Source organism: Gallus gallus, chromosome 14 (genome assembly GCF_016699485.2).
Source record: "Gallus gallus isolate bGalGal1 chromosome 14, bGalGal1.mat.broiler.GRCg7b, whole genome shotgun sequence".
Lineage (NCBI taxonomy): Eukaryota > Metazoa > Chordata > Aves > Galliformes > Phasianidae > Gallus > Gallus gallus.
In genome coordinates, this window is record NC_052545.1 from 2,217,992 (window position 1) to 2,230,166 (window position 12,175).

The window sequence follows — 12,175 nt, forward strand, 5'->3', positions numbered from 1 at the left end:
ATGGAATTAAATCTTCCAGCAAACACCAGAAAATGGATACTGACGTCTCTATTAACAACAAAATGTTTCATGCTTAGAAATTGGTAATCTAACACTCCTTCAGGGAATTCAGAATGGTGAGAAAAAATGGTCTAAGGCAGCACTGGAAATAAAAAGAAATACATTTAAGTGAGACTCAAACTCAGGATGGGGGGTGGGCAGGAGAGTGACCTTACCGGTCCCATTCCAGTGCATCCCTGTGCAGTTCAGGAGGTCACAAATGGAAAGCAATGGCCCAGATGCTCTGCAACTCCCAGCAGGCACATGAGGATCACCCCACACAGAGCGCATCCTCCAAACTGCTGCTGTGGCTGCCAAACTGAAACAGCCCCTGCCAGCAGTGGAATGGGCAGAGCCATCACACGTGATATGGCTGAGCTGCTTCTCTAAGTGCCAGGCTACAGTCTGTCTTGGAGCACTCAGGGATGGCACAGTTCAGACCAGCTCTTTGGTGGCACTGCTTCACACAAAGTGGTGGCCCCACACCACATACAACACAAGCCATGGCCCTGAGAAACAGCTGATCCCAACCTAACAGCCACAGAGCTGAAAGCAGTGCCCCAGCTGAGCTATGCCGTGCTATCCAAAAGCAGCAGCACAGTTTGGCACAGGTATGCACACACACTACGGAACTGTTATGGTGGAGTAGAAGGGAAAAGTTGGCACTGGAAGTCTGGTCCCCATCTCCCCACTGCTATGTTGTGACACAAACCTGGTCATCCCAGGGAGCAGCCAAACGCTGCCCTTGGAATTTCCCATCCAGAAGAATGAACAAAAAACATCCTGGTCAGTGTTGCACAGGTCTCTTACACAGCTCCTATGCTGGATTTAATGATGATACAATTCTCAGAGAAAATACATAACTAAAAACATCGGTACTCAACCTACAAACACCCACCAACCTGCCTTCCCTTCTCCCTCTCCTCCTCTGAGCACTCTTCATTTAAAATGATTTGCTATGTTCTCTTCTACAGCCAGCATTTAACAGCGGCTGAACTTCAAAGAGGTGAGAAAACTCTATTGCTTCTGTTTGAGCTCTCCTGTAGTATTTCTCAGAAAGCTCAGAACCGCTGCCCTTCTGCCCAGACAGCACTGGAAGACATACCTCACTCTGTGTGCTTAAAATGGGGCATCTGCCTGAAGAAGCTATAGCTGAATCCAGGCTTTCACAGCTAAAAGTTGCACGGTATAAAATAGCATCGTTACTCCTGGGTGAACACCATACACGTGTCAGCAGATGTATTCCAAAGCTGTCTAAGAAATCAATTACTTACTGTCAATACTACACGTCCAACTTCAGTAGATTGCTTTGAAAATCTAGAATAAAAATGTGCAGTATACTGTACCTGAATACAGATAACACACACACACAGCGTGCAGGTTTCATATATATGAAACAGCAGAGCAGAAAGACTCTATGCATAAACAGAGCCTGTATGAGATCAGATTTTAATTGCAGTTTTAATAGCAGCCAACTGCTGGAGTTACCTGCTTATTATCAGTCCTGAGAAACAGCATGAAAATAGTATTTTAACCTTTCATCAGGAACACGGCCCTTGCTAATAAAATTATCCCAGAGTCATCCATGCATGCAGCTGGTGTCAACTACTTAATATGCAGAATAAATTAAAGGCCATTTGCATATAGCAAAACAGCGTCCAGTTAGTTTCAGGCACCTTAATGCCAGTCCTTACGCTGGCACCGGGCAGCTGCACAACAAGCCCATATAAACCCCCAAACCTCCTGAAATTCTGCCCTTTTTAATTAAAAGTGCCTCATCCCCTTGTGTTAGGGCTTACTGACCATTACCCACACTGTGCCATTAATCCCACCTCATCTTTTCAGAGCAAAATAACCTTGATGAGACGAACGCTCTTATCTCCATTTTTACTCACACACCTTCTGCTATCAGGAACAAACCTGAGCGTGGGTGAAAAGCCAATTAAGTCAACAGGAAGACTCCTAATAATTGACTTTCTCCCATCAGGCGTTGACATTTCCAATATTTCTCAATCAAATACAGGGAACACCAGCATTAGTCCTTCCCTAAAGATCACACTTTCTTAGTGACGTGTGGGCAATAATCAATATGAAGTAAATACAAACGCAAACAAGAAAAAGGAATGGTAATGGACACCAAAACACTGATCCGCCCGAAGTTTCTTTGGCTACCTGCAGAATAAGGCTCCTGCTTCTCACTGTGAATGAATTCTTTCCTTTCGTATTTGGCTCTGATCCACTGTTCCCGCAGCAGCCTGGAAAAAAAACAATACACAGAGAAGTAGGCATGGTCCAAGATAAACTAAGGAAGAATCCATAACCATTAATTCTGCAATCAAAATACAACAGGGATATAAAAGCCTTCCAAACGTTAAACAGCACACTCCAGATTCAAGAGCTTCTTCCACGTTCTGTTAGACAACAAATCAATTGTTTCCCCGCACATCTTATTTCATTGGAACTGCACTAAACAAAACCTACAGATTTAGCACAACAGCCCATTGCCACCCACCCAGGCTGCCTCCGCACAGAATTCCCTCACCATAAGAACAATTCTAACCAAGCTCCTCAGACTGGATTCTTTAGTTAAAGGGATCCCTGAATGAAGAAGAAAAAGAACAAAACTATAAACAAGAGGGAAAAAAAAAGAAAGATCTTCGTGCTAAAGCTGTTGGTATGAGAACAGAAACGTGGTACACTTTGTGTGATGCACGCACACGATGGCCCATAGGTGACACTTGCGACTCGAGAGACATGGAGCTCACCGTAAGCTGTCACGGACCCCCCAAGCTAGCAACAAGAGCAATTCAAGCCGTAGGTGGTCTCTTCAAAATGAAAGCACAAGAGGACATTGGATGGTCACATCCCAGGCCACAGCCAACCTCCTGGAAAGAATGAAGGTGGGAAAAGCCTCGAAGCCTTCAGAAGACCAGGAGCACACGGCTGGCTGCTGGGGCATCTCCCTTCTGCTGTCACCCTGTGCTATACCCTGGATTGAGCACAGCCCATCTTCAGACCCTCACATAGGGCTCAGCTGGGTTTTGTAGAGGTGTGCACGGAGATTTCCGGGCTGAGCAGAAGGCTCTTTCTGGATGCAACATCTACACCACGTCAGGCTGTAAATGTAGAAGACCAATGACCCCGACGGCAGAATTTAATTGCCTGTTTCAATGCTTCTGCCACTCATTGAGGAACCTACAGAAGTTTGATCACAAAATCAACACCAGTACTTAAAGTTCTAACTGTTCTTTCCATTCTCCAGCCCGCTGCTGCAGGCAGCTTGTTATCACCATAGCCAAACTTGGACCTTTTCAACAAGACAATCAGGGATTTAACGATAAGGAAGAGAATTCACACCACCCTCAGTTCCAGCTGACTTCAGTGGATCAGCAGGAGCTGCATCTGTTCCAAAGCCTTCCAATGTGAACATTTAAATAAGGTTCACGTGCAGCAATGGGAAAACGCTCTTGCTCTATCATGCAAATACTACAGCAGATACACCCTGCTGATCTTACGCCTTAGGGGACCCTGTTTTGCAATGACTTATTTCCCAAGATGCTGTCAATGACAGTGGTTCAGCCTCTCCACAGCTGTTGTGCTGGAGAGCGCAGATTGATCAGCCACGAGGCAGCTTGTCCAAACGGGTGTCCTCAGAAACTGCAAAAATCCCTTGATAACCTCTCCAGCACCCGAGCCAGCCCACAGGTGGTCCCAATGGCGAGTCCCAAGGTAGGCAAGACCCCAGCCATGCCACATTCCCAACCCACACAACTTTCAAACAGCTCACACGTTCTTCCTCTCTTCTGTGTCATCACAAACACAGGATCTCTCAGCTACAATTTCCCCACAGAGTCAGCGTACATTGAGAGCTGTCCACCATTAGGACAACCCAGTGCAAGGTCATCAGCCGCAGCTTCTGCTCCAGTTGTCATTTATAGAAAGCAGAACCAGCAAGAGAAACTGAAACAAAGAGCCAAAGAAGACAACAAGGAGTCCAGCATCTCCCTTATGGGCAGCAGAGAGCTTGAGTATGCACTTGACCATACTTGCTACTAAGGACTAGAGGCAATACTGCCATAAAAAGCTGCTGTTGAGTGTGGAGGTAAACCCCAGCATCACTGGCACTGCTCATATGAATCCAAACAGGCACAGGAATTTGTCCTGGTATTTACAGGACCTAAAGGCAGACAGAGGGAAGGGCCAAGCCTCGGGTCCCTTAAGTCCTATAGTCTCCACATTGTTTCCAGTAGACTTCAGATCCGATCTCCATTTCATTTTAAGTATGCCTTGAGGGGGCTTTCAGATACCTGCTGCTGACAGAATTCTCTGCTTTTGTTCAAGTGTATTTTTCTTGAGGTGAAGGTATATGTAAATAACCCGGGGCAGATATCACATGCCCAATACAAGGCCCTGCAACCCAAGCCCTCTTAGATTTCAACAGCTCTATCACAGAAGTGATTGCAGCACTTGCCTGCCGGGATGTTATGGTATCTCTGGTGATGGGATGCACAGCAAACACACAGTTTGTGTGTCTTAGAAAAATAGAACTGCACTGTTCCTGAACTACAGAGATGCACAGCTTTCAGGATCAAGTCCAAAAGCTTTAGCAGCCCACCTAAAGTCTGGCAGGCTGCTGCTTACAGGGAGGTGGCATTTTTTTGGCAATTAGAACAGAAAGGTCTTCGTAATTAACACGGCAAGAAACAACCAAAGGAAAAAAAGAATTAAGGAAAGACTGTATTTCCAGCAGTAACAACTCCAGTGTTCAATGGAGTAGTAGAATGGATAGGCCCCTCCACCTCCTCCATCTGCTCTCTTTGAGGTATCCTTTTTCCATCACGAGTTCTTACGAAGCCAAAGCCCTGCCCTTGGCAAAAGGGGGGAAAAGCCACTGTCACTGAAGCTAGTTTTCCTCCAAAACGAAGAAAGAAAATAAACAACAGAGCTGCCACGTAGAGCTGGATGTGCATCGTCTCCTCCCTGGGATGAACACTGCACACTGCGGAGACTGCACGATTCCTGGCAGCCTCTCCTCGGGCTCTCTCCCACAAAGCACAGGTGCTCGAGCAGTAGGAGAGGTAAGAGGTTGAAGCATTTTTTTTCCTTGATTAAAATAAGCCCGGCAAGATCAGCGCTCGGAGCACATCACTCCACAACACACACCGGGTTGGCTGATGCTCAAATCATTCCTGCAGTTGTAGATGCTGTGGAAGCTGCTGCCAGGAGCCATTTTAGATCAAAACTGAGATCTACCAACAATAGACAAAGGAATGACTTTTTTTTTTTACTGCCAGGCCAGGCAGCACTGCTCATGCCTGGGCCTTCTGAGCCTGGGGAATGGATGCACCACGGAGACACTTCACAGGGATGACAGGTGTCCTGTCCAAAAAAAACCAAAAAGGCTTTCTGCATGCTGCAGGAAGACAAACACAGGGATAAAAACACAAAGTCACCTTGAGGATGCGAAAGGTGCTCAGAACCCCTTCAGCTCACCTTGAGGGTGATTTCAGACCGGGAGAACACAGCAGAGCCTTCCTACAGGGCCAACATCTCACAGAGGGAGTCCTACATTTTCATTTAGTTTCCAACATTTCCATTTAGTGCACCTCTTACAGTGGCTGGGCACACAGACTGGGCATCACCATAGCACAGCGCTGAACAAAACCTTCCACTGGTGACACCCAGCTCAAGCAGCACTATCAGGGGGTCTCGGAGGCCACTGCTCACCTGCTTGCTAATACAGAAACATGCAGTACCCCATTGGTACACTGTGGGATTGGGCCACAGAAAACAACCCCATGGATCAAACAACATCCATCCATCCTCTCCCTGCTCAGCTCAGCACATCCTGTCTGCTCAGCTGTCTCACTCTGCAAAGCCAGCTCCGGCTTACCAGGGAGGCTCAACCACAGAGTACAGCATACAGCAGCTTCTGCCTTGTCCCCATAGAAGAGAAGTGTGACTCCAAGAGAAAAGGAAGAAGAAGAAAAAAAATCCACCATTTTGACATTTAGAAGTAATCAGCCTCTCCTATATCAGGAAAGCAAGTTACACTTTGGTGCAGAAGGGCTACTTGTAAAGGCAGAAATCAATGGGTGTAAATTGGCATTTCTGTAGCCTTAGGAACGGGTAAGAGCCTGGGGAACAGACAAACTATCGACTTCTCCACATCATCTCAACAGGACTTATTTAATAAGATCCCACGCGTGGAATAAATTCTACCACACAGGCTCAGAAGAACACAGGTTTTCAGGGCTTCCTATAAATGCAATCCCCTCCGCAGCTGAAACAAACACATGGCACTAAAACTGAAATACGGCAGAGGCCGCAGCTGCACAAACAAGTGAAAGCTGTTTACCAGCAAAGCTCTTTACTTACTGACAGTCAAGAAATGTTGGCTTGTAATAAAACGGTGGCATTTTCGATTCGTATTTTGCTTTTGCTACGTTGTTCCCATTTGAGGCCATAAACTGTAAAAGAGAAGAGAATAAAGAGAAAGAATTAAGAAGTGATAATGCTTGGGTTTATTTCCCCCGTCCTCCTTTGCTTCCTCGGAGTACTGAACTAGTTGTGATGGGGCCACACCTTCCCCTATCTGTAATTTTACTTAATTAAAGTCACTTTATAAGTCTAAGAAAAACATCCTCTCCCGGGCAGCCCGTGCTAAATGTGTTTTGTCAACTGTGCAACCAGAACTACAGGTAAGCTCCTATTTTTCTTTATTCTCAAGGCTTTTTTTCTCTGCTATTTTCATGTTTTTGAGGTTCTTGAGTTTATATATTCAGTCGACTCAAAACAAAAAGCAAAATAACCAGGGAAGGAAAAGCCCCAGCAGCACAAAGGCCCATTTTTCTCCCAGAACACATGACTGTGAGCTGCGGCTCTCTGAAAAACCTCAGATCTACCAAACAAAACGTAAAAAAAAAAAAAAAAAAAAAAAAATCAATGACTGGGATCATTCTATGTGCCCTTAAAGATAAGAACAGGCAAAGTACACAGGTGTCCCGCTTGGGTTCGCCTTAGCAACATCACCAAAGTCTGTTCGGTTGCGTTGCATAAATAGAGAGGATTTACATTGCAAGGGTACACTTCTTTATGACACTGAGTTTAAAAGCCTTCAGAGCTCAGTGGAAGAGAGCCAGGAACAGCCGAGCCGGGCAGGGACAGCAGGAGACAGTGGAGGTAACAGGAGAAACAGAAGACGGTCCATTTAGGATCAATAATTTCTACACAGTCTATGATCATTTTTATAGGGGTGGGGGAAACACTCCCAACCTCTTCATGAAATAGTTATTCCGTTCTTCAATCAGATTTCATAAGTACGACATCACAGACTTTGATTTAACAATGCTTCCTGGGCTCGTGTTTGCTGCACCTTCTTTGGACAGGACTCAGTGGTACTGCTTTGCTGGTGAGGTGGCACTGAGAGCAGCGATGTGAAATGCAATGACAAAAGCCCGCTGGCATTTCAAGCCCGAGACACACGTACCTCCACTTGAGCATCATCCCAGTCATCCAGACGGACCGACTTCACCTTGCTGACTTGTGGAATATTGCGATGGATTCCCGAGCAGTTCAAACAGATGAAAATCCCTAGGCTATGAGACGCCCAGTCTGGATCTGAAAGAAGAAGGGAAAGGAGATAGTACTTGGCTGGTCAAATTCGGCACAGGAAGGAGAGGTGGGCAGGACAGGTAACAGCACAGGAGGTCTGGGGTCACTGGGTCCAAGTTCCATCATTGTTGTGAAGGCATCAGATAAACGTACAAGAAAAAGATATGTGTTAGTTTATACTCATTATCAGCATAATTGGTACAACTGTTAGCAGGCCTGCAATCCCAGCAGCATCACTTATCAATACACAAAGAATATAAGCACAAGACTCCCCCAGCAGTCAGCCCTCACTCACACGAAGAGCAAAATGCCCAACCCTCACCAGCAGAGCCCACCCAGCACTGTGCGGAGCAGGAACTGCCCATTAAAACAAGCAGCTCGGGGAAACTCTTGTGCTGCTTCCCTGCCTTGGTTGTTCTTGTTTTGGGAGGTTGTTTTCTTTGTTTTACAGTTGGAACACAGCACAGAGAATGCAGAAAGGGCTGCCAGGCCAGGCCCCATCACTTGCTGCAATGGCAAAAGGCTGCAGAAGCAGCTCTGTGCTTTCTCTGAGCAGAGCCACGCTCTGCATGCAGCTCTGAGCTGACGTCTCACACAAAGAACTTTAAACACCCATCTCTCATCTCCACATTCCTCTTGAGAGCTGTGGCCAGCCATGAGACAGTGCCCAGCACACAGACAGACTGCAGGACAGGCAGGGCGCACCCAGCAGTGCCTGTCAGCAGGTCAGAAAGCCCCAGGAGCTGAATTAGCACTCTCCAAGAAGCAACTAAGTAGTGAATACCCCCAAACCAGCTTAAACGCCAAGAGAAGTCTTTCCAAAACACCAATGGTAAAATAATTTATAGTGTAATGCTATAATGGGATGGAAAGGATAGCAAAAATAGCGGGGTGGCAAAGTCTTTGGCTGCAGCAAATGAGGATAAGCCCAAAAGCAGCAGCCATAGGTGCAGAAACAAAGAAAGAAAATTTGCCTACCTTTGGAAGAGGTCAGGCATGCAGGGTTCTCCAATGAGATACCCTCACCTCCATTGCCAACCCTTCAATGAGGGCTGGGAAGGGGTGGATCCTGGCTTCACCCTCTCAGTCACTCAGCGGCACTGCACTGCATGCACCTGAGCTCCCCTGGGTTGGCCCTGCCTTCCCACCAGGTGCTCCATCACTGCCTTGAGTCATGACTTAGCACTTCCACTACAATTAGCAATTTTGTAAGCATCATCTGGACGAGGCAGGGGATTATGGACCCAAGCGAGCGCTCATCCTGGTGCATCCCTGGGACCCCGTGCTACCCAAAGGCAGGAAGGAGGGTGCAGGATTCCCCTTTCCATCTTGCAGAGGTCCCTTTGGTAGCCACACGTCTGTGACACAGTTGTCAGCAAACTCCAGCTGTGCAGCCTTTGTGCCCACAGACATGCAGGGGCTGGTAGCAGATAATGACAGCGAAGCATTCCCCAACCACATCGCAGTCTCTCCATGTCTTCCCTTCTGCTCTCCAGCACAAAAGACATTAAAAAACCCCAGCTTATGGCAAATAACAACAGATCTCCAACCCTTGTCTAATCACAGGCTTCAACCCCTCAAATGACTGTGCTAACACAGACTCTGAGATAACATTTTATCAAGCATACGATTAAATCCATATGTCTTTACACAACTGGAAAAGGAAACTTTGGCACAGCATGGCAGAGATTTTTGATCACCTGCAAACAGATCAGAGCAACTTTAAAAATGAAAACCTGATACAGCTTCATTTAAGATAAATAAATAGAGGAATAAAGCTAAACTCCAGAGAAGGACACTGGGGGTGACTTCCTCACATCTCGTTCATCTGAAAGGGAAGGCACAGCCAGAGCTCAGAGAAGCATCCAAAGCAAAAGTGAAACACTCAGGCCACACGGCTTAACTCGAAACCAGCCCTGGCTGTTATGACAAGGCCCAGAGAAACCCAGCACACAGCAAGCCAGCCGCAGCTTCAACCCAACATCACTGAGCATAAGAAGGGACGTGGAGGAAACAGAACTTCTCCTGTCTGAGGTGATAAGGAGCAACCAGAGGAGAGAGGAGGACTTCCCCAGGAAGGCAGAGCCTCTTCTCACCCTGAACAAAAAAGGTAACTGTCCTGTGATAGATGCAAGCACAGGGATTTCCATGTAATCAACATAAGCAAAGGCCTTTCTGCTGCCACTCACTGCTGTTGGCTTGCAAAATACCCCACTGAGGAGAACCTCGTGCAAAGCACTGCAGTTCTGTTGCTGTTTACTTTGGGAAAAGACTAGGAGGTTAGTTAGCAGGCCCTGGTCATGCGTGTTTAAAAATAACAATAAAAGACACTAAAACTGAAGCCAAACAGCCTCCCACCAGCACTCCTCTCTAAGCAGGAACATTTTTCAGTGAAGGCATTAAACTTGCCAAGGCTTTGGATTGAGCTGTCAGGCTCCAGCAGGAGCGGGCGGACACAGCTGCCCCTCTCAATGCCCCCTGTTTCAGAAGGTCCTTTTCCCTGCACAAGGTGCCATCAAGCTAAGCACGCTGCCACGGGAGTCCCCCCCACACCCTTCCCTATGCTCTGCTTATGCCAAGGTAGAAGAGCTGGTAAATTCCTGGGAAGAGAAAGAACTATTTCAGCTGGAGGACAATGGAGGTGCGGGAACAAGTTTCCTCTTTTAGCTTGAGAACGAAAAGACCGCTTGACGGCATCGGAGCAGCGAGCTCCGGAACAGCTTTCCAGTGGGAGGTGGTGGGGGCAAAGAGACAGCACGAGCTCCAGCACACAGCCCCGTGCTCCGCAGAGGGATGGGATGTCAGTGTGGATGATGGGGCCCAAAGGCTCATCACCTGCCTTCAAATCGCTGTTTTTAGGCCAGTGAGTGGATTGGGAATAAGAGGCTGGAGATCCAACCCTCTCGATGCCCTCCTCAATCCAGAGCAAATCAAGCGATCCCTGGCACTCAGCTGTTCTCCTCTACTCACCACCCTTACTTCAGGAAATCAAGGGGATGGAAAAACCTCACCTGCTCCACAAATCACACAGTGCTGGGGCTGCAGAAGGGTGTTTGCAACCCACCTCAGCTCACACCCCCCTCCTCAGGCTCTGATACATACCACAGCACCAAAACACCAAACCCACCACATTTCAGAGTGCAAACCCCTCTGATATGACACTCCCCTCTATCACTCAACCTCTGCTCCTTCTCCACCCCATCCCATGCAAGCCCCATGTACTGAGAGGCTGATCTTGCCCATTGTCCCTTGAGGATCCAGGCTCCAGTAATCCATCCCAAATAACAAAGATGGAAATGATGTTAAAAAAAAAACAAAAAACACATGAACTGCTGGAGGGTTTGAACTGCAGTACTGCTTTGATGGGATTCCTACTTATGTCCTCAGAGACACACTGTCCTCCTGCGCTGCAAAATGAACCTCACTCAGTGGAAACACAGCGCTAAGTCATAGAGAAATGGAACAAAGGGAGAAATACTCAAGGTCTTGTTGTGCTCTGAGATAACCATTCATCTCGTGATGCGAGGGAAGATTGCCTGAGACAAAGACTCGTTTAGGGGGAAAAAAAATTAAAAAGGCATGTCTGTAATGCACCCAAACAACCACGCTGCAAATCGGCCCCTGGGAGCCCAACCTCCATGCACCAGAGTGACAGCACAGCACCCCATGCTGCAGGTAACAGCACTGCGGGGACTCCAACCCCACCATCGGGTCTCACAAACGCAGCCACCACGGCCTCATCCATTACAGATGGAAGATGTTTTTGCAACTTCAGTATTTTTCTTACTCAGAACAACCTTTCCTTGCAAACTAAGGTCCTTTAATGACACAGTTAATGCAAGGAGCCTTTCGACAAACAGGAGCTGCATGAGTGAGAAGCAGCCACAGTGGTTTTTTCATCACTCTCGTTTTCAGTTTCGACATTAGCATCTTTTCCACACTCCCAGCCATCCAGGCCAGAGCACCACGGCCCTGCTCCTCGGCCTGAGACATGCCCTCAACACCCCATCTAGGAGAACTCAATGGAAACTCTACTTTTGCACTGGAGATTTTCCTGCCAGCCCACACACCAGCCCTGGGGAAGGCACAGAGCACAGACCTGATCTTTCTGAGCATCAGATTCAGCGCCATTTGAGATCTGACAGTAAACAACCTCAGCTCAAGGATCTGGATACCTCAGTAAGTGGCAAATGCTGGCCCAGACCCAGGCTATGGGTAGGCTTTGTGGAGCTCTCACCCAGGATCCAGCCAAGAGACGACCCACAGGGGACAAAGCTCCTTACAAAGACCAAGAGAAAATGCACTGCCAATGCTCCCTGTCTGTTCTGGGGCTGATTTTTTGCATGGTCACAGCTTAGTCACAGCAGTGCAAGCTCTTCTGCACCAGGAACCCAGCTTTAATGACATGAGCCTGTCGCACCTGGGGCAAGCTATCAGCCCGGGGCTGTGGCTGCTGTTCTGGCATCCAGGTGAGCCTCATTAACAGAAGAAAATCTGTTTTTTTTTTTTTTGTTGTTGTTGT

General features: G+C 47.4%; 1 protein-coding gene across 2 annotated transcripts in view; it reads right to left on the reverse strand.

The window, feature by feature from the left end:
• Nucleotides 1-12,175, reverse strand: part of ADAP1 (ArfGAP with dual PH domains 1) — a 39,993-nt gene that overhangs the window by 24,762 nt on the left and 3,056 nt on the right. For both annotated transcript variants that reach the window (XM_046900982.1, XM_414759.8), the window contains exons 2-4: nt 7,529-7,659; nt 6,418-6,509; nt 2,212-2,294 (exon numbers count right to left, since the gene is read on the reverse strand). In XM_046900982.1, coding sequence (XP_046756938.1) covers nt 2,212-2,294; nt 6,418-6,506 — 172 coding nt within the window. In that variant the 5' untranslated portion in view covers nt 6,507-6,509; nt 7,529-7,659. The remainder of the gene's footprint in view (nt 1-2,211; nt 2,295-6,417; nt 6,510-7,528; nt 7,660-12,175) is intronic.